Source organism: Lepisosteus oculatus, chromosome 23 (genome assembly GCF_040954835.1).
Source record: "Lepisosteus oculatus isolate fLepOcu1 chromosome 23, fLepOcu1.hap2, whole genome shotgun sequence".
In the NCBI taxonomy this organism is placed as follows: domain Eukaryota; kingdom Metazoa; phylum Chordata; class Actinopteri; order Semionotiformes; family Lepisosteidae; genus Lepisosteus; species Lepisosteus oculatus.
Window position 1 is genome coordinate 15,868,561 of NC_090718.1, and position 27,619 is coordinate 15,896,179.

The following is a 27,619-nucleotide window of genomic DNA, read 5'->3' on the forward strand; positions in this document are numbered from 1 at the left end:
GAAAACTGAAGCATCTGTTGGAAGAAAGCATCAAACATTAAATCCGTAATCTGGATGATTTTTCCTTAGAGAGCTCAAGACAAGCCCTCGAGGAAGAGTATGAAGGACGTCTGTATGAAACGAGTGAATTCACAGACCTGTGACCCTGACCCCAGGTAGGATCTGTTCTGATCAGCGTACTGCACCACTCACTCTGATCGAGGGGAGATTCTGACGAGGGATCTGTGAGGTTGACTCACCAGGTTTGCTCCTGTCTTAACAAGGCTCTTTTACCTTCTACTGCGCAGATGAATGCAGAATGTCTTCTGGTATTCACAAGGACCTCGTACCGCTGCTCGTATTTGGCGCTATAATGGGTTTCAGTGTGTGTGTGTTGTGTAGATTTCAGTGTATCTCCATGAGCAGTGTGTGTGTGTTGTATAGATTTCAGTGTGTCTGCATGAGCAGTGTGTCTGCATGAACAGTGTGTGTGTGTTGTGTAGATTTCAGTGTCTCCATGAGCAGTGTGTGTGTGTTGTGTAGATTTCAGTGTGTCTGCATGAGCAGTGTGTGTGTTGTGTAGATTTCAGTGCGTCTCCATGAGCAGTGTGTGTGTGTTCTGTAGATTTCAGTGTGTCTGCATTAGCAGTGTGTCGTGTTGTGTAGATTTCAGTGTGTCTGCATGAATGTGTGTGTGTTGTGTAAATTTCAGTGTGTCTGCTGAGCAGTGTGTGTGTGTTGTGTAGATTTCAGTGTGTCTGCTGAGCAGTGTGTGTGCATGAGCAGTTTAAGTGTGTGTTGTGGAAAGTTTTGCTTCAGTGACCTCTCTCTAGCTGTGGTTAAAATTTGTATTTCCCAGAAAAAAACTACATATGTGTACTAAGCACATTCACAGCTCCCAGCTCTTATGGCTGTATAGTTAGCACCTGCACCTTCTCCTGACATTCACTTCACTAGCTGATCTGCAGGCATGTCTGCTTCCTTTCTGTTCACTGCCTTGTAATGTCTTTTTAATACAGGCCATTTCGTTTTAAAGCCTACAGTAAGTCTTTGAATGAAGGGAGATGTGATAGTTAATGCATTTTATCACTTTTATTTTAGAAGAGATATGTTTTACCCAGTTCCCCAATCAGTTCTGCCCACACGAGCCACCCAAAGCTTGGTTTTAGCTGTAGTTCGGAAATTGTTAAGAGAGGGGCTGACGAGTCTGTGTAACTGATAACATATACAAATGGCAGTTATAGATGTCATTATAGCAAAGCCTATTAAAGTTTATTGTAATAACAAAATTATAATCAATTGAGTTCTGAGAGGGATTATATAACAAGATGATAACATATTTCACATTATCCAAGAGGCGGGCCATGGCAGTATGCTCTAAGCAGGTTTCTCAGTCCCTGGTCCTTGGTCCCTTCCAGACACCGCCGGAAACACACAGGTAAATTCAGGATAAATTCAATAGTTTTTCTTCCACTGTTGGCTGGTCCCTGACACAAAAAAGGCAGCTGAACACCGTGGGATGAACACATTTTGCTAACATATGTACCAAAAATACCCAAACTCCTTTTGCAGTCCATTCCCCTCACAGCCTGGTGGTTACGACAGATCTTCACAGTCTTTATTTCTATAGGCAGTGCACACTTTACACAGCTCACTGGGCAGCGCCGCGCGTTTAAAAGCAGACAAGCACACAGTCCAGATTGTCCGAAACCCCCCGTGTCCTCGAGGAGCCCCACTCTTCTCGGGATGGGCAGGGTGGGGGTCAGAGTGCGGGCTCGAGGGGGGCGCAGGAGCAGGAGCAGCAGGAGAATCGAGCTCGCGGGCGGACGCCCAGGCTTCGCAAACGAAGAGAATCCGAATCGGGTCGTTTGCGGACGGAGAGTGGGGAAGTTGCTTCCGGACGCGAGCTGGCCAGAGAGCCGAGGGTCCGCTGCGGGGGCTCAGATCAGGGAGCTGCTGGTGGTCGGGCCGCCCTCGGAGATGGACATCCTGCTGGCCCGCTCGCGGCCGCGGGCGTGGGGGTCCTGGCAGGAGCAGAGGCCCAGCGGGCAGCCCCAGCTGGCCAGCAGCCGGCGCAGGTCCTGGCGGAAGCGCACACCCAGGAAGGCGTAGAGCAGGGGGTTGAGGCAGCAGTGCGCGTAGCCCAGGCTCTCGGTCACCCCCGTGGCCTGGCTCAGCCGCCGGCGGCCCGCGCAGTCCTGCTCCAGCACGCCCAGCGCGCCCAGCGTCTCCAGCAGCACCGACACGTTGTAGGGCAGCCAGCAGAGGCAGAAGACCAGCGTGATCAGCAGCGCCAGGCGGATGGCGCCCTGCTTCTCCAGGCCGCGCTGGCTGTGCCGCAGGGTGGCCACCACCGCCGAGTAGCAGTACAGCATCACGGCCAGCGGCAGGAAGAAGCACAGCAGGTGCGTGAGCAGGCGGCTGGTCAGCAGCCAGTTGTTGGCGTGGAGGCCGTGGCTGAGGAAGCCGCAGGCCTGCCGGCTGGCGTTGGGCCGCGCGGGCTCCACGGACAGGAAGGCGGCGCTGGGCAGCGACAGCGCCAGGCACAGCAGCCAGACGCAGGCGCAGGTGAGGTGCACGGCGCGCAGGCGGCGGCTCTGCAGGCTGCGCACGGCGTGCACGATGGCCAGGTAGCGGTCGAAGCCGATGCAGGCCAGCAGCAGGCTGCTGCACAGGAAGTTGAGGCGGTGCGCCACGCCCACGGCCCGGCACAGGAAGCCGCCGAAGAGCCAGCCCAGGCCGGCGTGCGCCATGGCGAAGGGCAGAGTGAGCAGCAGCAGCAGGTCGGCCAGCGCCAGGTGCAGCAGGTAGACCTCGGTGACCCGCAGGCCCCGGCGCCGCCGCAGCAGCACGGCCAGCAGCAGCCCGTTCCCCAGCAGCCCCAGCAGCAGCACGGCGCCGTACAGCAGGGGCAGGAGCACAGTGTGGAACAGCCGCAGGCCGGCGTCCTCGCCCGCGGCCCCGTCGCAGGTGAAGGGGCCCGAGTCCATGGTGCCGTTGCCCTCGGTCTCATTGATCCCGTAGTCTCCCAGCTCCAGGCTGCTGACGTCGTCCAGCGACAGCTGGGCGGGAGAGAGCCTTCGTTAAACACCTAGTCATCCCAGCGTCTCGTCCTCACAGGACACACACAGACCCACACACTCGCACCACACAATCTACCAGTATGTCTTTGGACAGGTTAGAAACCAGAGCACCTGGAGGAAACCCACTCAAACACAGGGAGGACATGCAAACTCCACACACACAGCACCCCAGGAGGCCCGGCGCTGTAACCACTGCATCACTGTGATGCCCTTTGTATGCATTTTGGACATAATCATGCATTTTGTGCTGGTATTTCCTGGAGGGACGCTCTGGTCTCGGCTGTGCTGGCTGTGTTGCCTTATCTCAGCCCTGCTCTGGTGTGGCCAAGGGGACAGACTGCACTGGGGGCTGAGCTCCAGCCCGGCGGCTCAGCACACTCCTCGGGAGGACCCGGCGGTAATGCTCCTCAGTCATGAGCCGCGCAAACTCATCACTCCGTCGGTCGGACGAATCGTGAGACAAAGAGAACCGAAATCTCAGAACTTTGCATCTGGCATTTTAAGACGGAATAATTAAGAAGGTCGAGACTTCATGTTCCGAAAACCAAACTTTTCATGTGCGAGTTCCGCTAAGATGAGACTCTAGATAAGACGCCGTTCCTGAAACGCACGTACGTGAAGAGGCCCGCTGTCTTTACCACGTTATTATTGTTCCGGAATTACCCCTACCACAGTCTAAAAATGTGCTGCTAAAAAATTGAATACAAAAACAGCAGTTTTTTGTTTGTTTGTTTAGCGCTTGTTACTCGTTATGAAGCACTGATTGAAGGTACCGCTGTCCAGTACCCACTGCTGCTGGGGCGGAACCGGCTCGGCCGGGTCAGGTCTGCCCGGAGGGTCGCTGACTCAGCAGCGCCTGTGCGGAGAGGGGTGGGCAGTGAGTGTTTGTCCCCAACTCTCTCCGGCTGGCATTGCAGCCATGAGCGTAAAACATATTCCACGCGGTATGTCGTAGTTACGGCACAGTTGTCTGACTCGGGCTCCTGGCTGCCGGCTCTTTCTGTTAACGCAGCAGTCGTGAGCTCAGCTATCAGGCAGGGCTGTCTGGCTGTTGGGGTTAACGGACGCGCATTGCTGCCATCAAGAAAAAAAATATATCTCATGTGCTATCTTGTAATGACGAGAGAGTAAAAATTCATCATTTGTGGACGTTCAGTTTTCAGCAGTGCCATCGGTGGCGCGGTGCGCTCTCTCTTGTTGGAGTACAAGTCCAATTGGCCTCGTGGTTATTGCGAAGGAGGTCAGATTAGGCGCAAACTGTGACATTTCATTATAACTGAAGCCCACTGGACAGTCTAAACAATAGTCTAAATATCAGCAAAGGGGCTCCAGGTATTTCAAACAACAGCTGCGTCCTGGACTCTCCGGGCTCTGGGCAGGGGGGGGGGGGGGGGAAGGGGGTAAGGTAGCCCTCTGGGCAGGGGTCTCTCAGAGGCGGAGTGAGCAGCTGCAGAGGGGGAGAGGCGGAGATCTCGGCGGGGCGCTGGGCTCCCGGCTCAGGGGGTTTCCGGCAGGACTTTGCGCACAGCTGTGATGCTCGTGTGATTCGCGCTGTCAATCGGCACACGGAAACAGGCCCGGCCGCGGCGAGGCGAGCACCGGAGCGCAGCAGGGCGGCCCGCTCCCTCTCAGCCGTGTCCTCGGCGCAGCCCGGGGGCAGCCTGGTTTCACCGAGCAGGCCGTGAGAGTAGGAAAAGGCGCATTAGTACAGGGGCCCTGTTCCCATGTACCGATCGCTCTTTCCCTCACAGCCTGATGAGAGGAAAAATGGTGCTTCCAATTCTGTCCTGGATAATATAACATGGGTTTGTGGAATGAGAGTTTCGCGGGGTTGCAGAAAAAGGTTAAAACTGCGCGATGCGTTAGCAAAAAATGTTATGGCAACGTCAGATACTGTGCACTAGGTCAGGAAAATGGTTTTTAGATAATGATCCAGGTAAAAATGCTGCTGCAGGATCCTTAAACCTGAAGCAGTTCCAGGTATAATGTCGCGTGCAGTCGAGACAACAGTTCTCCACGGATCTGTGTTTGAAGGTGTTTTGGGGTGCCAAGATCAAGGTCCCTGGGAAATGAGCCCTGTGGGATATTTTTCTCCAGTCAGAAACCCAGGAGGAACCTATATTTTGCCCTCAACCCCTGCGCGCGTTTTCTGTTCACACAGGGCGTCCTCCGATCACAAACACAAACCGCTGACGCAGCGTCACCCTCAGCGTGCGGTGGGCGAAGGTGAAGACTTGTTCGCCGTTTCAGTAATGAAATCAATTGAATAAATGTTGCCCACCGGGCAGGGTGTACCCCGCCTTGCGCCCACTGCTCGCTGGGTGAAGCGGTTAAAAACCGGGTAGAAAAATAAATGTCTCATTGATCGGACCTCGGTTTTAACTGCCTGCACATAGACGGAGCACCGAGCACGGTCGCCACTCTTCTGCGTGTTTATTGCCCGCGTCACGATCTAGATTCTCTCCGGCGCGTTTCCGGAGAGCAGGTTTGCGCGCACCGGGGAAGACCACCTGATCGCCCGGCCTGCGGGGACCGACCGTCTTCCTCGTCTGTGTGCAGGTTGCGCGGAAGGGGACTGGGGGAGAGAGCTGTACCGGGGATACAGCCGCCACCCCCTCCTTGTCCCTGCCGCTGGGCTGCAGAGCCCGCCGTAACCACACAGGAAGAGAAGAATGACAGGACTCTTTCACTTCCCCAGCGCGCTGCGGGCCGGCCAGCTGGCCCGGCTTCATCTGCACTGTGGGCTATGGGTGCCATCGGCTTCCGAGGGGCCACAGAAACACACTGGCGCTTCGAGCTGTGGACTTGACCCGTACGCCAGCGGAATGCGGGTGGGTTAGCAGTTAGCTTTGGAAATCCAGTTCGGGTTCTTTATTTCTGCCGTGCTGGGGGCACGGAGAAGACTGGAGATTAAGATGGTCTGTGGATTCTGTTGGAGTCCTGCAGGCACGAAGCGCAGGGAGACAGCGGTTGATCTGTGCTGCGGCTAGTGCATGTCCACCAAAGCAGCCTGGCACTTTCTACCAAGAAAAGGTGTATCTTCTTCACGGAACGCGATGAGTGACGCTGGGCCAGTCTGGCCGCTTTAGGCCTCCCTACCACACAGTCAGCTCCCGGGCTGGGAATACACTGGCGCACAAGGCCGAGCAGGAGAGGCAGCTGCCTTCCCCGGAGTTGTGCCCCGGGACTAAACCACTGGATTTCACTTAGGGACTCCTGGAGCAAAGCCCCCGGGCCGCCGTGGTCATCCGTGGGCCGTGGGCAGGTCCCGGGGAGGTGGGACTGTGTTGGGAGAATACCTTTAAATGTGTCTTATTGCGGAACACGGTTCAACTGTTGCATTTGGACAGAGAATGTTTTGGTAAGAATAGAAAACACAAAACAGCACACAAAATATATAACTAGGAAATAATTATTAGTACGTTAAGATACTAAAATCCGTTTAGTTATTGCCTGCGTTTCGGCTTTTCATCAGTATCGTTCCGCTCTGTCATACAGTAAATCATTCAATAACAAGATGATAGGTTGTTTCACGCACACTGTGTATTGGTTGATACTTTCTTTGGATATAATTCGTTATTGTTTCATTAAAATACCGTTGGATTACCTCGCTGTGCCAACCCGTAGTGCTTACAGCGCCAGAACACAGCGCTGCGGGACATGCAGATAAGGAAACTAGAACTGGCGTTTCATTTCTAACATCGTGGCCCTGAACGAAAACGTTATTGTTTTTCTTAGGCGGCTTTAGCACGGGTTTATTTTAATGTAACCTCTTTTTCAGATTTTCTTTCGCGTCAGCAGATAGTCATGAAATAAACCCGAAACTCGCTCTTCTTTGCAACGGATCGTATTTCTGTCAACCGGAATTCACACGTGACCACGAAGAGACAATGACGCCTCTGTGATCTGATTGATAGCTGTCCTGTCCTGGGATGCACTCCGTTTAAAAGGAGCGTTTTCAAATTAATTGTCTTTACTATATTTTAGACACTGGATATTTAAGTGTGGCTTGAGGTGCCAGTGCAAGTATTTAGCAGCTGCACCTGTCGTGTTTTAATAATTTTTTGTATTATTTTTTCCGTTCCGTGGGCGACTCGAGTCCCAGTTTAAGATGCATACGCTGCTGTTATTGTTTTTAATAACTGTGCAGTAGGCAAATGACTTCCGGTGCGCTGCCAGAAAATGTAGGAGCAGCAGGTATGGGTGATGTAATCTCTTGACTCATCCCACTCCCACTCGCGGCCCTCGCCGAGGTGTGAGGCGCGCGGCGCGGACAGCGGGGAGAGTTCTCCATCTTGCATAAAAAAACAAACAAACCGCAGGACACAAAAACGTGAAAAAGAGCGTGATAACGAGATTCGGGATTGCACTGTACTCTGTAGAAGCCGGTTGCGCCTGCCTTGCTTTTTAAATTGTTTGATCTTGCCGTCACCTCAGAGTGAGAGGGTGGGGCGCGCGGTTCACGCGACCGCTGCTGTCTTTCCAAGCGGGAAACGGGGGAGCAGTCTCGCCCACACTGAAACACGCGCTGGGTCTCCAACAGCCGGACACACGGACACACGGGCAGTTTCATGGTGGGGCTGACAGAGGCACTGGTGCCATCAAGAACAACGAAAAAATATTTCCTGTGCTATCTTGTAATGACTATCGCGCACTTCACGTGATAATAGTACAACTGTCGTTCAACACCTACATTAGCATTTGTGGACTTGAGGTTTTCCGCGGTGCGCTCTTTCCTGTCCGATTGTCCTCATGCTTATTGCGAAGGGGTCAGATTAGGCGCAAACAGTAACATGTCATTATAACTGAAGCCCAGTGGACTGTCAGTCCGTGCGCATTCTGGACATGGTCACGATCACTGAACCCAGTCCGGCTGCGCCAGAGGTGCTGTAGCTTCCTCGTTGCATAACGGAACAGCTTGTTCAATGATCATCGGTATCTAGTAATAACAAGATCATTTTCTCGTAATTACGAGATACCACATGAAATATATATATACACAGTCTTTGACAGCTGGAATGCGCCTCCGTACTGAATCGGGGTGAGAGGAGGGAAGGCTGAGGTGGCGCGGGGTGTCCGGCCGGTACCGACTGCAGCGCGCAGATATACCGTCACCGCTCCTTCACTCCAACACCTCGGTCCGGTCACACGACAGGGCAAACGACAGCTTCAGCCTACTTGCCCTATTTAATGGAGTTTTTTTCCGTGGCCTAAATACGTCTTTACTTTGACTCGTCGCTCCGTTTTGCTCTCAGGGAGCGCGGAGAGATTAAAGGGCACACAGTTTAAATGTCAAAATGTAATTTTCTTTCGGAAAAAAAACATCTTTTATTTCTTGCGAAGAGTGTAGAGGGCGGAAGGGTAGTTTCTGCTGTCATGAGAGAAGCCGCTAGCTGGTGGAATAAGACCTCGCTTGTGCACGCAGTATTGAAATAATATTCAGAAGGAGATATTTGATATTTCAGTTTGTTATCTGCGTTGTCAGCGTGCTGTTCTTCCTAAAATAGTCCTTTGGGCATGTTTCTATCTACCTGGAATAGGTCGGGCCTCAGAAATGTGCACTTCTAGAGCTTCACTAATTCCGGGTGTATTCATGGAACCAGAACTTGAAGGATGAATCGATGTTTGTCTGAATAAACATAAATGATTTAATGAATAAAAATAAATCATTGTATATGTTCAGACCTAATTTACTATTGTAGAATATGAGATATAATCAATTCATGCAAAAGATCAACTCAGGAAGGTAAAAAAAGGGACTTGTTAAGATACGGCGTAAATTAATTACACGTGATGGAAATCAGACGGTCTTGTGTATCGCCAATACAAAGGAACGAGCGTGCGAGAGAAATACCACAGTATAGGAGCCTGCTACAACGTGAGAGAGTGTTTACCAGTGTAGAGACACTGGGAACCGTAGATCCAGCTTTAACATCTAGTTTCATCAATGTTCAGTCACTGAGTAGATCTTCTATAGATACCAGAAGTATTTCCAGTAGTTGTTACTGTAATTTTGTCATGGCTGAAAAATAAACGACACTTCACTGGTGTTAGGTCTAGCGCACACGTTCAGGTAACAACTTACAGAAGTGATGAGTTCTGTTGACTCTGTTTGCTGTGATGAAACGATATTGTTGTGCTGAAGGCTACTCTGCTTGTCTTGAAATGATGCTGCAGTGAATGGATTACAGCGAAAAGGTAGGGGTAATTACTAGGGTTGTATCTTTATATGGCAATTCCTAAAATAAGCACAGCAATTGGAATTAGAAGTAAATTATAATAATGATTTTTCTTCTGTAAATACTGCAGTTTAGATATACACGCATATACAATACTTTAACTGCTCAGAAAATTGTTTATATACTCTTTTCTATAGTAGGTTGGACTACAGTGTACAAATAAATAACTGAAAATATATGTAGTACTCACATTTTAATATTGAAAAAAATAATTTGTTGAGGAGAAGCAAGGACAGATCTGGAGCCTGGTGTCCTGACCTCTCGGAATTAGTAATCAAATCTTCGCACGCAGCAGGTCTGAACGTCCTCTAGTCTGCTGGACTCGACCACATTTTTATCAGACAAAGTGAGAACTTTGTTCGAAACACAAGGTTTTTTTTTAGGAATTTAAACCTTGTGTAAAACCTAAAAACACAATTTTCTTTTTATGTTTCTCACTTTATAATCGAACTGGCCGATTATTTATAAGTATGCTTTGAAGAAAAATAGCACATTAAGAAAAGTGATGGTGAATATATCTTACACCATCTGCATAAAACATGAATTGAAAGCAGTGGAATTTTCGACAGTTTGTCATCGGAACCAAATTCAAAATTTAACAAAACATTCACAGTATTTTTGCCAATATGAATTCTATCATTTACATTCAGACTTTTACTAATTATTACATAGTTGCATTGAATTATCAAACAGTAATTATATGAACTAACTAATTCCTGGGCAAAGTACATAGGGTTAATGAATTCCCAAGAAATTACTGCTTGCTAATAAGGTGTTAATCCTAATAAGGAGTCAGTAACCTGCTACAGGAAAGCAGCTGGGAATATGACACACCAGGAACTCAGAACACAGCAGGCACCGTGTACGTTCATTAATATAAAATCAGGAAAGAAATATTACGGCTCAAACTCTCTGTAGAAGCAGAAGACCAGACAAGATTTCCCCTCAGCTGAGAGCTTTTTTCAATAACTCGTTAACTCATTAGCTCAACTTGGAGAGCCATTATTTGAAACACGAATAATTTTAACGAAGGAAACAAGAACTTCTCGCCCAACACAACGATTGAAAAGAAATGACAAGTTGTTTAAACTTGCAGGTAAAAATGGTATTTTGCTAAATCTCTAAGTGTTTATTGCACTGGAGAGCTGTTCTGTGGGGTAGTAGTTAGGGTGTGGATTGCAGGTTCAAATCTTGCAGGAGCACAGAAGTTTCTGTGTCCTCAATAAATCAAACCTTCAGTGGCTTTAGATCAAAGTGTGAATTAAAAGTGTTCATTTTAATGGTCATGATTGTATTTATTTCTCTTGAAAAGAGCTTGCGAATGCACGTGATCATTCTAGGATTGTTCTAACAAAGTGCTGCAGTATTTGTGGAGTGAGGCGTGAGCAGCTTTGAAAAGCTAAAGTCCTGTGCTTGCAGTCCTACACACTGCATGTGGCATGTGGGCAAGCACCTGTCAGCGAGCACTGAGCCGCGTGGGACTCCAAGAGGCCGTGCAGTCTTGAAGATCACTGACTAAGACCGAGTTAAGCAAAGGGGAACCATCAGTCCTTCAGTCTGGTGGAGCTTCAGAGAGGCAACATTGTCGACGAGAAGACATTAAATATATAAACCCACGTGTAGAAAAAAAAGAAACAATCCCAGCTGAAAACGGCACACATGCTTTTTCTCCTGGCCTGAATGGCATTTTTGAGTCAAAAGAAAAAAATGTCTTATGCAATTCTGTTAAAAGTTGTATCACCATTAAGATCAATATTACTAAGATTTGTAGGATGATTAACGAGGTGAGAGCATAATTTTGTTCATTGCTTTTTAATCATCAATCACTGTTTTTCTGTAGGCATGCAAATCACCATGACTGTGTATTAAAAATACAGATGTGGACCAGGATAACAGACACGTTGATTGTGTGTGAACTAATGACCCGATGCAGTATTATTGACTTCTTTCTCCTCTTCCTGGTAAAGTAACAGCTGTAGAAGACAGACAGACTCATTTCCCCATTTTAACCACCACTTGCTAACAAAAGAACTACTCCTACCTTTATTACTGTGGTGTGGTGAGAGGCAGCGGCCCCCAGGTTCGACAGTGGTGGCAGTAATACTGGGAGTCACAGCTGAGCTGCTGGCGACTGTAGCCCCTTGGCAGGGACTTCGGCAGCAGAAGCACTACATGTTGCTGACAGAAGTACTCAGAACTGGCAGGAGCAAGCGTGAGCAGTGTTTGTGCAAGTTGGTGTAGTAATGTCAACTGTGTTTAACAGTGCACTACATGAGTCTGTGCATAATGACTTAAAACCATTGGGTTGAGGTGCCAAGCTTGGCTTAATTCTCAGTAGACTGAGAAATCTGAGAGAACCCTCCAGAAAGTCCCCAAGTGAGAGGAGGAGGAGAACTTCAAAGCTGCCACCCGACAACACGTTTTCAAGACAATTCGTACAAACGCAGCCCTTAGCCAAGTCAGGATCTATGCAAGAGCAAATCTGACAGAAACAGACACATCGTGTAGATACAGTTCTATCATCACCGTTATCATTAGTATTTTCTGGACTGACGTTATTAATAGCGCCTTTTGTAGCTGATGTTTTTTTTTAATATAGCGCCTCTTGCTAGCGGAAATACAGCGGCACTCACCTCGAAGGACATGGGCATGGTGTTGTAGAACTGCTTCATGCTGGTGTGCGGTGTCTCGTCTCGAGTGCGGAGTCCTTGATCTGTGGGAGCAGCACCCAGCCCGACTCTTTGAGCTGCGCCCGCTTCCTGTGCTGACAGCGGTCTGGGCGCTGGAGGGAGCTGGCGCGCTCATTCGAGACTGATCATGAAATATGGCTTTACACCATGCAGTTAAGACTGAATAAAGACAGTCAGAACTCTAGTTTGTGTGACCCGAGTCCTGCTGCAAATAGGGTCATTACCCCCAGCGTGCTGGTTGCGTTTTGGAGACACGTTTCTAGGCAGTAAACGCACGTCGGACTGGATCAGACCACTGCACACAAGGCCGAGGCGGGGATGAAGTGAATGGGATGTTTGAAACCGAATGCTCACTGGTCAGAAGTGATTTCCATGATTTCTTACCTGGAGGTTTTCGAAACAAAAAGGATGAGCCGGAGACATTTAGGTACAGGTTTGATGACCTCTGATCACAATTCGCATGAACTTTGCATTGTTTGAAAGTGATGCCTTGTATTTATTCACTTAGGAAATCCGCGTTCTTTCGACAACGTGTAAACATGGCAGACACACCCCCCAGCCTCATGAGAGTACAGAGACGAAGTACACCGGTTTGAGTGGGCCGCCTGTCTACAAGAGCTACATCGCTGTGCTCAGCAGCTGATCCCAGGAGCTAATAGTACTTTTCTTTCTGTAGAAATAACTGACAACATCTAATAGTGTGAAATTATAGTACTCAAATATATACGGTGTATAAAACGTCTTTCTCATACTTTTAGCTGTACGAACTTCGGATCCCTCCTCAAATACATTGAAATATATATATATATCCGTGCTTAGCTTTTCATAGTTTCCGCTAGAAACTGGAGGTAAGAAATATTGAACGTACTACTGAAAGATAATATTTTAATAATATTTTACTGCCGCGACCAGATATGCAATTATTGCCATCGATGCAGTTGACCCGAGCTTTCTCGGTTAACAATTTTGAAAATAAAAGTGTGAATTATAAATAGTGTCAATGAAACCAGTTTAACAATGCCGTGTTTTAGTTCACAGTTGGCATTGCGCTTGTTTCGGGTTCGATTCGCACCAATCTGTATCAAAACTCTTACCAGTCATATTAAAAACAGAAAACAGTAATATCGACAGCGCTGAAACTGAAAGAGCATTTTTCTGACTTAAGCAAATCTAAGATGGGTTTCAGTCACACAAAATCCAACACAGGCTGTTTTCGACTGGGATTAGAAGAAACTGTCTGCGTTATTCCTCCCTCTCTCTCTCTGTGTGTCCTGCGATGGACTGGTGTCCTGTCCAGGGTGTTTGTGTGTCCTGCGATGGACTGGTGTCCTGTGATGGACTGGTGCCCTGTCCAGTGTGTTTGTGTGTCCTGCGATGGACTGGTGTCCTGTGTGAGTGTGTGTATAAAATATATTTACATAAGTATCCACCACCTTTGTTACAGAAAACCTAAATTATTTCAGGGGCACAAAACTACTTTTTGACAAGTCACACAATTAGCTGAATGGCCTCTGTGGTTCACATATTTCAGGCTAAATACACTTGTATCTGTAAGCTCAGCCCTGAACTGGGAACCAGTGGATAGAAAGAGAATAGACGGGCAATTTAGCCCCATTGAAGGACATTTCTTCCCGTTTTCAATCACACAATAAAACAGGAAGCCCGTCACCTCGAATAACCCTTATCCCAGATCACAATACCAGATCAGAAATGTCGGTTGTTCAGATTCTTAATTTTATTTTCTGTCGGTCTACAAAAGGAAGCACTTCGCAACCACACAGACCTATGTAATTCACCGTAATAGTTGCGGTTATGTTAAACAGATTGGGCAGAGTGTTTTTTTTTTATTTGAAGACGACTATTCGATTTAAATTTCTCCTCATGGACGTGTGTGCACGATTGCAAACACACAGAATCGCCCTGAAGAAAAAGGTTACTGTTTATTGACCACGCCTTTTGTGAGTGCTGTCTGAAAATGAAAATATTTTCAAAGCACCTGCTTCGACAGCGGCGACAACCCATCATAAATAAACAGAAGGAAGAAAACACGGTGACAGCTGACCTGGGTGAAGGCGTGGTTTTCGAGCTAAAACGTCAAACTATTTAAATATCTCACACGAGATGAATATCTTGATCATCGACATCAAGCGGAAATTATATCGGCGTTGTTTTTTAAAAAAACCTATTAAAAGTCAGATTTCTAGAAGAATCAAAACGTTTTTTTAAAGAGAGTGAATAAATGTAAAGATTCGAGTGTTTCTGTGGTGATTAATTACAGCACTTCGTCAGCTGACGAAACGGGGAGGGTTTAAAGAAGGGAAGGAGGCCATCTTGGACTTTCTGTCCAAACAAAATATGCTTCACACAAAAATAAGAGAAATAGCCAAAAATACGCTGATCATCGCAGCCATCCGCGGTAAATATGCAACTTTTTAACATTTTATACACTTACAGCACCCCGATTTTATTTTGTAGGGCATTATTTTTTTGTATTGTAAATGATGAAAGGGGTATATTTGGGTTTTTTTTTGTGTCCCCTATGACGTTGTTGGCAACTGCCTTGTTTCCATTACGGTGTTTTCTCCTCAAACGGTACCTCTGTCCCCCGACCCTCGCCGAATTAAAATGTTAAATTCAGTTAACTTGTTAGTGTCAGAAGAGACGTTTTGGTAGTAAAGGCTTTGTTTATTTTTTTTTGGTTGGGGATTGGGGCCAGCCGGTCGTGCGATTTAATGTTATTTTAATCGAAAGAAGGCGAGATACTTCATCATCAGGAAGGAGACGATGGGAAATGTCACTTCGCGGTGAATTACTCAAAGTAATCGGGTTTATTTGTGTTTTTTTTATTATTATTTTTCTTTGCTTTGGCTGGAAGGCTGTCGCGAAAGAGCGGCTCTGAATCCGACGCTGCGTCTGAGGCGACTCCGGGGGCGAAATCGCACACGACCCCCGGCCGGGATTATTGAATTAACGACGATTAACTTTTCATTTGCTCGACGTGTTTATTTCTGTGTACGTCCGCAAGCGATGCGACCCCTCCATCCCCCTGTTTCTTAAAATTATTTGGCACAACACGTCTAAATTAGCTCCGCGGTGCTGGACTGAATAACAGGACTGAAATGGTGGGATTGTCGGTCTGCCGACGCCGAAAATGGCAAAACAAATTAATCTTGCTTCCCCCACCGTCTCCACTAAGTGTTTTCTCTGTTTTGTATTTATTTCTCATCATCAGATCAGCTCTGGGTGGTGGGTGGATCTAGGCCTCTTTTTGAAGCAGTGTTATAAGTGGTCATCGACTCCGACCCGTTTACCATTGTCACTGTTGCTGAGTTGTTCAGTCGGCTATTTTCTCTCCATGGCGCTATATATTGGGGAAGAAGTGCTGTTGTGCAACCTTAAACGACGTCTGGAAAGTTCAGTTACACCTGAAGTAGGAACCGCAGCTTTAACGTTGTCGTTGGGTTTGTCCACGGCTGTGTCGGCCCTTGGGTGGTCGTGTAAAATTGTACACTTTCGTAGTGGAAGTGCTGTGTTTCGGCCAGTTCACTGCGAGGAGGCTGTGAGCTCTTCTGGCGCAGTTTGACGTGGCTGCTTGCTTCTGAAGAAGCAGTGGGGATCTGACAGCTACTGTTGGTTTATTTTCATCACAGGTGCCCTCCACACACACCACACACACACACTCCTTTTAAGAACCCTTGAGCTGGCTTTGAGGTGTGAGCTGTGTTCTTCCCTGTGATATTTAGCGGCGGTCAGACACCGTGGCCAGGTGTAGTACAGGAGCAGGGGCCTGCGCTGGCCGTGTTTGTGCTGGGTATGATGTTGGCTTTCCCTGTCGCATCGTGACACAGGTGCCGGTGAGCCAGAGGACTGTCCAGCTCGCCTCGCGGTTGTCCCCCTGTGGTTGGCGTGTGTTCTGGAGGGTCTGCGGACGGAAACACTGCAGCAATGCTATTCAGTTTCCGGTTTCGATGAAACGACCCAGGTGTAATATTGATCCGCTTGCCTGTGTGGGTCAGCTGTTCTCAGCTGAAGGTCTGCAGTTTTCAGGACTGGTTTGTAAGCATCGGCCTGCAACACCTTGAGCTGCTGTCCAGGCTCTTCTCTTCATATGCGTGCGCTGCACTGCGGTTGTGTCTCTCTTGCCCTTTTTTACCTCTTGTCTTCATCTTTTTCCCCACTGAACCTATGGTGTTTTTTTTTCCAGGATGACCAAGGACACCGTTGAAGGATAACTTCCCAGGAGTGTCGAACACGAGGTGGATTTTAAAGTCTTTGGCAGCGCAGGAGTGGTGCGAGTGACTCTTGGATTGTTTTAGAGCGAGACTATACACTTGCATAAAATTAACTTTTTTTAAAAAAAGGTGCTTTTCCTGCATCGTGATATTAGAGACTCATTTACTGAGCGATACTTGGAAGACGACGTTCCACTATAAGGAGTTAAATTACCAAGGAATAAGGTGGCTCGATTGGTGACAAAGAAATAGGTGTATTGATACTTGGTTGATTTGAGTTTTTCACATCAAGAGGAGAAAGGGGGGAAAAGACTGTTTCAAATTTCCCTGCAAAACCTTCTTTAGAAGCGGACTGAGGATTTTTGTGTTAAGGTGGGGACGTTGGAAAGAGAATAGGAGCAGTTGGGGACTCTTGCAGGAGCTCGGCGCAGCCATGAGCACGGCCAGAACAGAGAACCCGGTCATCCTGGGGCTGTCCAGCCAGAACGGGCAGATCCGGGGCCCCGTGAAGCCGGCTGGGGGCCCTGGGGGGGGCGGCGGGGGCCCCCCGTCCCAGCCCAGCGGCCAGATGAAGACCTCCAGCGCAATCAACAACGGCAGCTCCCAGCTGCTGCCCCCTGCCAACACCGCCATCAAGTAAGTGGGGGGGTCCCGGGGGAGCCCGCTCGTGCCCCGATCTGCTGCGGGCTTCTGGCCACACCGCTGTCCTGCGGTCCGTTTCCCTCGGTGGCAGGGCGGCGGCAGGGTGCGGGCTGTGCCAGCTCCACGGGTCGGGTCGGGCCGGCCGGGTGTGTAGGCCGGCGTGTATGAATACCGTCTGGATGTCGTTTGAGTTCCTTTCCCCAGCGGTAGTCACAGGTGAAAAAAACATAAGAGCAGTGAAGCTGAAGCGTTTCGGTTCAGCTCTTATTTCCCGGATCTGCACATGAAGGGCAGGACGGAGGTGAGGAAGGGGGGCGTGTGTAAGTGATGCACATCGGCTGATGGCCGGTTATATAGTCGGAGCCGGCCTGCAGCTTGTGAAAACCGGACCGGCCCGGTCTGCCAGGATCAGGAGTCTTGCTTCCGTCCCGCCTCTGGGGCGGAACGTGGGCGTCTGACCGGCGGTCCTCCGTCCTGAGCTCTCTTCCGTGTCGGGGAACGGCCATCAGGAGCTTCCTCCCGCGTCTCGGGTTCCGTCCACTTTCCTGCTGGGAGCAGTCAGTCGCCTCCCGTCATCCCGAATCCGCAGTTCTCCTGCGCGTTTCTGTGAGCAGCTGGAAAGCGCAGTCCTGTGAGCAGGCAGGTCCACACCATGTCATCGTCCAGGCCCGCCTCTGCGCAGATCCAGGTGCTGCTGCCCTGGAGGGGAGCTGTGTGGGGGGGATGCGCTCTCCTGGCATGTGCTCACAGCCACCTCGTTCCCTCCGGACACCCAAACCAACTTCTCCGTGTTCCTGTACTTCTGCCCGACTCCTGCTTGGATGCTTTATTCCTCAGAGCACTAAGCTATTGTTAAACAAAACCTGTTCACCCCTTTCCCTCTGAGAGGAAGGGATTTTCAGCTCCTTCCTCGACGGGTCTTGTCCAGGGGTTGCAATGTGCTGAAATGGTTTAGCACTGGTGAGGAAAGTGGGGGCTGATGAGTTACTGTCTAGGGACAACCGAGGTCTGGTGGTGCTGTTCCACTCCTCTGCGTGTCGGAAGTTGTCTTTTTGTGTGTTTTGCATTCAAGCTTCAGAAGCCTCTTGCTCCAAGTTGGGCCATTAGTTGTGCGTTAAGGAGGCTGGGCTGGAACGTCAGGTCCCAGATTTCCAGTCACCGATTGCTCTAAAGATCTCATGAGGCTGTTTTTTTTTTTAAAATTTATCCAGTTGTCAGCCTCCATAACACGTGGGCGGCTTCTTTAATTTTTATATTGCCATCTAAACCTGCATACTTTGCAGTTAGCGTCCCTTTGCAGGTCTCAAAATGGCGCACCTATGAGAAGTTGCTTTGCGGGAATTCTCTCTTGAGAAATTCCCTCAAGGTGCGATTGAGGTTTTTGTTGAGTGTAAAAAGCATAAGAAGAGAATCTGAGTATGTGTAATGATAAACCAGTGGTTAGCTGGTCCCCTTTGAAGTTTGCCAGTTAGGGAGAAGGGAGCCATACCTGCTTGCCGTGGGCCGAGAGGCGCTGGGCTGCGGTTTGTTTTTGTGGGTTCACTCCAGCCTCCTGGTTGACCACGTCTGTGATCCGCCCCTGTCGCAGGTGCTGATGGGATGGCGGTCTCGTTTCTTTGGCCCGACCAGTGCGCGGTACGGCCTCAGTGGCCGAGACGCGCGGCTGCTGCTAACTGACCTCTCGCCCTCCGCAGGCCAGGCGACGACTGGAAGAAGAATCTGAAACTCCCTCCGAAGGACATGCGGATGAAGACTTCGGTAAGACGCCTCTCCCCTCCTTCTGCGTTTCGCCTGCTCTTCTCTTCCGGCGCGCAGGGCTGAGGGGGGGCTGTGGGGACTGTGCGTTCTCAAAAAGCCTGCCTTCTTGGAAGACCTTCAGCCAGATTCCCGCCTTCGTTCAAGTGTCGCTCTTTTAGATGGGCAGCTCCTGCAGGGGGGCTTCTCACGACTCGTGTTCACAATGAGGATTCAAGAAGGCTTTCCGCTGCGTTCTGGCGTAAGGGCTTCTCTCAGGCTTGTCGTCAGGCCTTGACTTAACTGTGGGAGTCTCCCTGGCTTTTTCCCTTCAGCGCTCCGAAGCCAGAGAAGTGCTCGGAGTGGCAGGCTTGGCTTTCAGCTGAGCGGCGGCAGCAGGGGAGTTGGAGGCTGGCACAGGGTGCACTCGTACCGTTTGGCCTGTTGCTCTGGGCTCTGAGATCCAGCGTTACTTTTTTGGGGGACTGATGTCGTTCAGCCCCGAAGACAAGGGGGACTTGACCCTTCTAGCTCCTCTGTCTGGGGTCTGATGCTGAAGTTCTGCGCTGTTTTCCATGTGCCCCTTTCCTTACTGTGGGACTGGACTGCAGATGCCTCACTGTGTAATAAGTGCTGTAGTAGGTTTTTTGGCTTGTTCACATGTGGGGGCTGATGCATGTTGCAAGATGGGCGTTCTATCATGTTAGAGTCACAGCTGTGGGATGTCGTACGTATCCTCATTCCCCATTTTGCTTCCCGTGGGGACTGGTGATCTACAGACGCCAAGAGTAAGAACTGCGCAGGCAGGCATCCCCTGGTGCGAGGACAGGAGTCACTGCAGGACTGTCACTAGGGTATCAAGATCGTAAAGGTGATGTGGGAGTCTCTTTAAAATTTGTCAGCTTTTGGACTCATGAAATGTTTTTCATTCAGCACTGTGGAAGCACTAGCCTGTGGTTGTGAGGTGCTAGCAGTGACTTATTTTAAAATGTGAGCTCTGTGTATAGTGCCAGCACTGGGGAGACATACTCCCATGACCTGGCACACTTCTACATCTGTGCCTTAGTGGGGTATAAAATACCAGCATATGAACTCCTTTGATCTGAGGAGTTCAGCTGTGAACATGTTTTCCACCCCCTTGACATGAAAGTCCAAACCCGGGTCCCGCGCAGGCTCAGCGGTCGAGCGGATGAGCGTTTTAACGAAGTGCGTTGATTAAAGGGGCAGCGCGTGTTCTGAGCTCTGTACTGTAACTGCAGCCGGGCGGGCAGGCGGGCGGCGGGGTGTGTGTGGAGCTGCTGCGCCCGCCGGTCAGGCGAGAAGCGTCTGGAGAGTCTGTTAGAGGTCGGTCCTGGAGCTCAAGGTGAGCTCTGCAACAGGGATGGTTGGCGTAGCTTTGTCAGGCTTTAATAAGAAGGGAGTGACACCGACCCATTTAGTCCCAAACCACAATGGGCTCAAAAGCATTAAGGGAAACGGGAAGAGAGTTAAAGAAGAAAGCCCAAAGAATACAGTGCTGAAGACCTCAAAACGCTTCTCTCTCTCTCTCCAGGATGTGACGGCGACCAAGGGCAACGAGTTTGAGGATTACTGCTTGAAGCGGGAGCTGCTGATGGGCATCTTCGAGATGGGCTGGGAGAAGCCGTCTCCCATCCAGGTCAGGGGCCGTCGAGTGGCCGTGAGGGCGTGGGGGTGGTGGAGTCCGAGCCGGCCTCAGAGCACAAAGCTGCCAAATAGGCTGGCTGGAAAAGTGAAAAATGGCAGCTGTGTGTTGTGAGGTTGTCGGCCTCATTAGGCTCATCAGTGTGTCACCCACTCGGCTGGTTGTGGCACTGTGGATATGAAGGTGCTTTTGGAGCTCAGACTCGCACTGGACCTCGCGGCAGTGCTGAGGTGTCCTACCCCCCCCCCCCCTGAAGTGTCGACCCTGATTTCCTCCTCCTCTCCCGAATCCAGGAGGAGAGCATTCCCATCGCCTTGTCCGGGAGGGACATCCTGGCCAGAGCGAAGAACGGCACGGGCAAGAGCGGCGCCTACCTCATCCCCTTACTTGAACGCATCGACCTGAAGAGGGACTGTATACAAGGTGGGGGGCTTGCACAGTGCAGAGCAGTCCTGAGTTAGTCGGGGGCGTGCTGGGGTGCGTCTGTGAGGACTCTGAGCGCTGCTTCCTTCACAGGGTGCACTTCTATACCTCCAGACATCGCAGCCTGGCAACCGTTTGTCTGTTCTTTTATTCATGGTGTACAAAAAAATAATGTTCACAGCCGTTTCTTTAACTAGCTGGTTGTGTGCGCTGTACCTTGGGATTTGTGCACTGTGTAGGTGTTGCTGTCGACGGTTGGTTCTTGTCCTCGCCCGAGGCAGAGGGCAGCTCCGTGCGCGCGGTCACTCTAGTCCCTGAGGCTGGACTGCGGGCACGAGTGCTGTGCGACGCCTGAACGTGTTGGGTTTGTCTGCTCCCTTTCCCTCCCCCAGCTGTGGTCATTGTTCCCACCAGAGAACTGGCTCTCCAGGTGAGTCAGATCTGCATCCAGGTCAGCAAACACATGGGAGGCGTCAAAGTCATGGCAACCACAGGGGGCACCAACCTGCGCGACGACATCATGAGGCTGGACGAGACGGGTGAGCCCCCCCCCGCCGTCTCCGGCGCGCGATGCGGCTCCCCAGGTCCCCTCGGCCTGGGTGCGCTGCTGTTGTTGATCGCCACGGGCTTCACGGTTGTTGTTTTTCCCTCTTCGCAGTGCATGTGGTTATCGCCACCCCTGGGAGGATCTTGGATCTCATCAAGAAGGGGGTGGCCAAAGTGGGTCAGGTGCAGATGATAGTCTTGGATGAGGTGAGTCCAGTTTCCATTTGTTTTTCTTCGGCAGAGCTCCGGTCTGCTTGGGCCGGGCTGTGCAGTCCTGCAGTCTCATTGCCAGGCTGGTGCTTGTTAGTGATGGAGCCTGCTAACAGTTTTTACATGCTGAACTGTGACGATCACGCCTGCTTGATCAGAGAGGCTCCCCCCCCCATACTTACCCCCAAATGGTGAATGTTTACATTAAACTCCTAATGACAAAGGAAGGTTTCTATTTCCTTCAATTACATCAAAGACGTGGGGGGAAAGTGTATATAAAGTTCTGTAGGGCCATATCCCCTTTGAGCTACGATAGGTACTGTAACTATTATTGTCCTTATTGTGGTTCCTTGTATGCATGCAATAAAGCTTGGCTGGACAAACGAACACTTCAGGCTCGAATTTCTTGATTTCTACATTAGGTTTCATGCATGAACACAGGCAGACCCTGACCTAGCTTAGCTGGTGTGGAGTAGAATCCTGTCTGCACTGAAGAGCTGGCTCAGGCGAGTCCTGAAGGAAGCCGGTGATGGTTGGATAGTCTGTCCCTGGAACACGATGTTCCTTTCTTTGGGGCTCACAGAGACCCTTTGGTTGACAGTGAACTTCTGAGAATTAGAAAACTATTGTGCCTCTTGAGGATGAAAGAGGTTCTGTTCCTTTACAGCCTAGAATCAACCTTGTGCCTTTCTCTGTTGGTCATGGAGCCGAAAGTGCTCTTTTGGGGCGGGGGGAGAAATGACCGCGTTTTCTGTGGGAAGTGTCCAAGGTCAGCGATTGACAAAACTCACTGTTGATTCTGTTCCCTTCCCTCTTGGCCCGAGCAGGCTGATAAGCTCCTGTCCCAGGACTTTGTGCAGATGATGGAGGAAATTCTCAGCACCCTACCTAAAAACAGGCAAATCCTGCTGTATTCTGCTACGTTCCCTCTCAGTGTGCAGAAGTTCATGGTGAGTCTGAGCTGATGAGCGTAGTTGACCAAGTGAGGGGCCTGGGGGTTATTGGCGGATTAGTTTTCTTTGTCTTCCTATCTTTAATATCCACGATAGACTTGACTTCACAAGTATGTCTCATTCCACATGCATCTCTTACTGGGATCTAATCCATTGATTGAAATTGCTCAGCGCGCACAGAATAGCTAGCTGTCCTGGAGTACAGATGGCTGTTTTCAGGGAGACATGCTGGAGTGAGTGGGGGGTTCTTGGCTGGACGTCTTCTTTTGTGGTGGTCTTTTGAAGTCATGGTGTTATTTTTGGTTGTGGAAAAGTCCTGATCTCACGTCCAGGTCTGCCAAAGAATCTGAGCGGCTTTGCTCTTTCCCCTGCCTCCTGCAGAACGCCCATCTGCAGAAGCCCTACGAGATCAATCTGATGGAGGAGCTGACTCTGAAGGGGGTGACCCAGTATTACGCCTATGTGACCGAGAGACAGAAGGTCCACTGCCTTAACACTCTCTTCTCCAGGGTGAGTCTCCTCCGCTGCGACTGACCTCTCATTTCAAAATAAACATCATACTGCAGTACTCTGAACTAGTGCTGTATTTGCCTGCATCATGGTATTTTCAATTACATATTTTGTATTTAGTACTTGACTGTTTTCTGCCACTGGCTCCTTGTTTTAAATGGCTGCTAATGACCATCTCCTGCCTCTGGGTGCTTGTTCCTGCTGGCCTTCACTCCCGGACACTCTGAACGAGCCCTTTCAGGGAGGAGTGTCCATTGGAAATATCTGGAGCTTTTGGAGTTATAGATTGTTTTTTCTTTTCTTTTCTAAACCCCAGCTCCAGATCAACCAGTCAATAATCTTCTGTAACTCGTCCCAGCGCGTCGAGCTGCTCGCCAAGAAGATCTCCCAGCTGGGCTACTCTTGTTTCTACATTCATGCCAAGATGCGACAGGTGACTAAGCTCGTGTCAAACTCAAACTTCCTTTCATTTATTGTTGATGGTTTAAACTCAACGAGAAGAGGACTAGGTGAAAGGCTCCCTGGGCTTCAGTGAAGTGAGCTCACCAGCTTAAGAACCTGAGAGGTCTTAGACAGGAGGCTCTAGGGCCTGGCTGGCCTTTCTGGTAGTTAGTAGCAAATAGGTATAAGGGTCTCATCCAGCCGTTTCTTGACAGATTTTTAGCTGTAACAACCTGACTGAGTAGCTTATTCCACACTCCCACCACCCAGGAAGTGCTGCTTTCTCCTGATGCTTCTCTCTGGAGGGGGAGTTAACCTTTACAATATTTCAGGGTGCTGTCGGCACACGACTAGATAATATCACCAGCCTTTAGTGTGAGCATCTGCAGTGAAACTGTCCAGTGCCTGAAGTTGCAATTCCATTTTGCTACAGTCTTCTAGGGCTTCTACGCTTGAATCTTGGCTCGGCCTGACTTTTGTTTTTAAATGTTTATAGGAGCATCGCAACCGGGTGTTCCACGATTTCAGAAACGGCCTGTGTCGAAATCTCGTTTGCACTGGTGAGTCTTCTTCAGTGCCCGGCGTCTCTGCGTTGACTTCACTGCTCTGTAGCAGGTTTTTATTGTCTCCACATGCGCCAAGAGGTGTGGTGCCTCTTAGAATGCAAGTCGAAGGACAGGATGTGCTTGTAAGCCTTCCTGGTTTTGGTTTATGGCAGCTGCAGAGATGTTTGAGATGCAGAGATGTACTTGAGAATGTTTGCTTTTGTAACCAGCCGGGGTTCTTAGAAATGTTTTTCTAAAATGGGAGATAAATGCTGGGTGTCTTATCTCTTTCTATAGAAAGAGGCATTTGTTTCACTTGGAGGTCACCTGTATGCAACTTTGTTTGTTCTTGCAATGTCAGTCGTTGGCTCCGTGTTTTGTAGAGGTAGTTCTAGTTTTTGCTGTGAAAGCTAAACGCCTCCCACGTCACGCAGAGGCCGTGCTGGAGAAACCCATCTTGATGGAGGTGGGGTTTGTGCCCTTGTCAGCACTGAGCTTCTGCTGTGGTCTTCGTTTCCAGGTCTTTTCAGCTGCTAGGCTTCAAACAGCCAGGACGAGCTGTGCAGGACCTCTTGCTCTTCTCTGACCACCTCTTCCTCTCCTCCCACAGACCTCTTCACCAGAGGAATTGACATCCAAGCTGTGAATGTGGTGATCAACTTTGACTTCCCCAAACTGGCAGAGACGTACCTCCATCGCATTGGCCGATCCGGTAGGGGCACCGCTGCTCTCTAGCCTCGCGCGGACTCTTGACCGCAGTCTCCCGGGTTCACCTGCACGCGTACCTCGGCTCAAAATGTGCCCCCTGGCTGCCAGCCCTTCGCACCCGGTCTTGGCCTGGGAGAGCCTTTTTAAACTTGACGTGGCTCCGGCCGTATTTCTATCTGCACTCTTTATATGGTGTCCTCATGAATTCAGCATTAAAGTATTCTCCTGAAGTGAGGACAAGGCTCTCGGGCCTATAAATCTCCATTCTTGTCGTGTGAAGTTGGGCACTGGTCTGAACAGGCTTGACGTGTTCATCCCACAGATGGGTTTCCCAGCTTTAAAGCTGTAGTTGGGAGTGAAACCCATTCATACCAGTGACCGTGTGAGAGTCGCCTACAGTCCTCAAGGGTCCCACTTCAGGTAGTTTGACAGGCCGTAATGAATTGAGCTCAGGTGCCCAAGCTGGGGGGAGCGTGAGGGGTCATTCTGCTGACCGTCGGGCTGTGTCCACAGGGCGCTTCGGACACCTGGGGCTGGCCATCAACCTGATCACCTACGATGACCGCTTCAACCTGAAGGGCATCGAGGAGCAGCTGGGCACAGAGATCAAGCCCATCCCAGGCAGCATCGACAAAAGCCTGTACGTGGCGGAGTACCACAGCGAGAGTGGGGAGGAGGCCAAGCTGTGAGCAGGTGAGGGGCCGTGGGAGCTGGCGGTTTAACACGCTTATTCAACATGTTGTTTGCCTTCTGCATGTGTTTTGCTTTTAAGTAAATTATTGCTAGCAGTGAAAGCAGGCGTGCGTGTTGGTGAGCCGGTCAGTCCCGTGTCTAATAGTGAATTTCTCTGTTTTCCAGGCAATTCACGGAGGATCGTATCCCCTGCCTTTCCCCCCTCCCCCTGTGTTGGAACTGTTTTCTTCCTTTTTCTTTGGGAAGATTTTTTTTTAGTTTAATTTCAGTTTCTACCCCCTCCATGTATTTTTTTCCCGTGAAATCGGCCTCAAGCGGAAGACGGGGATTTTGTGTGCCGCCAGGAGAGAGGAAGGTGATGCTGGGTCTCGGCGGTCGCGTGGCTGTGCCCGTGCGCGTGGTGGGCACTCAAGTTGCACTCCCAGATCCTGAACGAGACTCGAGCACTTCAGTGTGGGGACAGCAGGGGACCAAGGAGCAGCGGTTTTCACCTTCCCTCTCCCGTTCAGCCACGGCACACTGCTTTATTTCCACCTCTCCAAGATTTGTTTTCCACAGTTTCCTTTTGGTTTTGTTCCCTTGTTCTTTTAATGGCTTTTAGCTATTTGTATGAAGTGCCTTATGAAGCAGAACTTTGGAGTAATAACCTGCTAATTCGGACCCACCCGCCCCCTCGCCGCCCCACACTTCGTCAGATAGTCTGTCCGCGGGCTCGATATCCGGCTCTCCGGTCCGAACCCTTCGCCCGTGTCCCGTCCTGTCTGTGTCCGCGTCCAGGGCAGGACATGTCGTGAGAGGGGAGGAGTGCTGGGAGAGGTTGAAATAAACGCAGGCGCCGGCCGACCGAGCTGCTCGTGGCTTCGGTACAGAATAGTGACTCAGGCTGATCCTCGCAGAAGCCAAAACTTCAGTCCCGTCTCCAGGAGAGAGCGAGTGGGCGGGCGGGCGGGCGCTTCTCAGAGACGACCCTCTTCGTCCTCCTTGGCCTGGAGTTGGAAACACTAAGGGAGCGGAAACAAGACTTCGTGCTTTTCTCGGCCAGTTGTCGCCGCCGCCGGAGGATTTCTTTCAGGAACAGAGACCAGTATTTTACAGCCCATTTTCTCTCGCTTTCTTCTGGATGAGTCACCCTTCTCCGAGATGTGTGCCCCCAAGAGACGCTCATTTTTTTGGCACAATGTAAACTTTGTAAATACTTTTGTTCCTATTTTTTTAACAAGTTGAAAAGGCTGGACTGGTGTAGTAGTATGGCTGAAGGGATACACCTGTGAGGTGGGGAACACACGTCAGTGCTGGGGAAATCATGCTTTGAAGTGGATTCTGGCCCTTTCACCGTTGTGGTAGTGATATTTTTTCTGAACCTGGCTGGGGTCTGCATAAGCTTTTTGAGGGCACTTATTTGTCTGTGACGATCGTTTGGCTGCGCAGCATGTTTCTTGTTCTCGTGCTGCTCTGCCTCCACGCTGCCGCTGTCCTGACGCAGCAGCTGCGCCACAGTATTGTTGAGATGGGGTAACAGAGGCGTGGTCCTCGCCCCCCTCTTGCAGATCCAGCACTGGTTTGTGTTTCTGTCCTTCACACAGCTGAGGAGACGCACCGCTGTCTTCTGTCCAGCCTTTGCTTGGAATGCTGATTTACGAGGCACCCGTTTTGAATTCCCTGCTTCTTGTTTTTAAGCGTAAACCAGATTACTTAGACCTGCTCAAGCGTTCTGGAGAGTCTTTAGTGTCCTCTATGCTGCAGTGCGGCTTATTTTTGCTAATCGGTGAAGATGCAGGTGTTTGGGGTGGGGATTTTTTTTTAGTGACCCATCTGTGGCACATGTGACCCAGATGATTAAAAAATGAATTTGCAGGAATTAATTGTCAATCCCCTCCTACACACAACACGCAAACACCCACCTTCAGCCAGGTGTGCAGGTGTTAATATATTGGTGCCCTTCGCACAAAGAAGAGATTTGCGATGACCATAGCAGGAAGAATGTCCTTGGTGCCTCGTGAATGAGCAGGGGCTTTTTTTTCTGTTTACAAAAGATGCTGCACAGAAAAAACAAAAAAACTTGCAGCTCCAGCTGCGTTAAAGTACAGACTTGAGTAATGGGGTCAGGCAATAACCAGACTGACTGCACTGCTGTCTCTGATCTCTGACCAGCCTGCGAGAGACAGGTGTGGGGGGGTGGGTGGGTGGGCGGGCAGGTGAAGGCGGGGAAGTGGAATCAGGAAAAGGGGGTGGGAGGGGAGGGTTTGGGGTTGAATTTTTGGGATGTTGGGGTGGGGCTGGGGTTTGTGAAAGGCTGTTAACCAAAATCATTGGTTTGGAAGTCTTTCC

At 50.0% G+C, this 27,619-nt stretch overlaps 2 protein-coding genes across 3 annotated transcripts; one reads left to right on the top strand and one right to left on the bottom strand.

Moving 5' to 3' along the window:
* Window positions 1–1,229: 1,229 nt before the first annotated feature.
* LOC102695624 (C-X-C chemokine receptor type 5) lies at window positions 1,230–12,072 on the bottom strand. The gene is made up of 2 exons (XM_015337339.2): window positions 11,935–12,072; window positions 1,230–3,041 (listed from the first exon to the last, which is right to left on the bottom strand). Exons 1-2 carry the CDS (start codon window positions 11,971–11,973, stop codon window positions 1,920–1,922), a joined length of 1,161 nt encoding a protein of 386 aa, XP_015192825.1. The 5' UTR covers window positions 11,974–12,072; the 3' UTR covers window positions 1,230–1,919.
* A 2,042-nt stretch (window positions 12,073–14,114) lies between these two features.
* On the top strand, window positions 14,115–27,464 carry ddx6 (DEAD (Asp-Glu-Ala-Asp) box helicase 6). Of its 2 annotated transcripts, none has more exons than XM_006642142.3 (14): window positions 14,115–14,407; window positions 16,196–16,859; window positions 18,560–18,623; window positions 20,152–20,256; window positions 20,556–20,685; window positions 21,078–21,224; window positions 21,344–21,438; window positions 22,269–22,391; window positions 22,776–22,904; window positions 23,221–23,337; window positions 23,842–23,905; window positions 24,501–24,602; window positions 25,112–25,291; window positions 25,457–27,464. In XM_006642142.3, exons 2-13 carry the CDS (start codon window positions 16,657–16,659, stop codon window positions 25,285–25,287), a joined length of 1,455 nt encoding a protein of 484 aa, XP_006642205.1. In that variant the 5' UTR covers window positions 14,115–14,407; window positions 16,196–16,656; the 3' UTR covers window positions 25,288–25,291; window positions 25,457–27,464. The 2 variants fall into 2 exon arrangements, with proteins under 2 accessions (XP_006642205.1, XP_015193044.1); XM_015337558.2 differs by lacking the exon at window positions 14,115–14,407 and adding an exon at window positions 14,632–14,809.
* The last annotated feature ends 155 nt before the right edge of the window (window positions 27,465–27,619 follow it).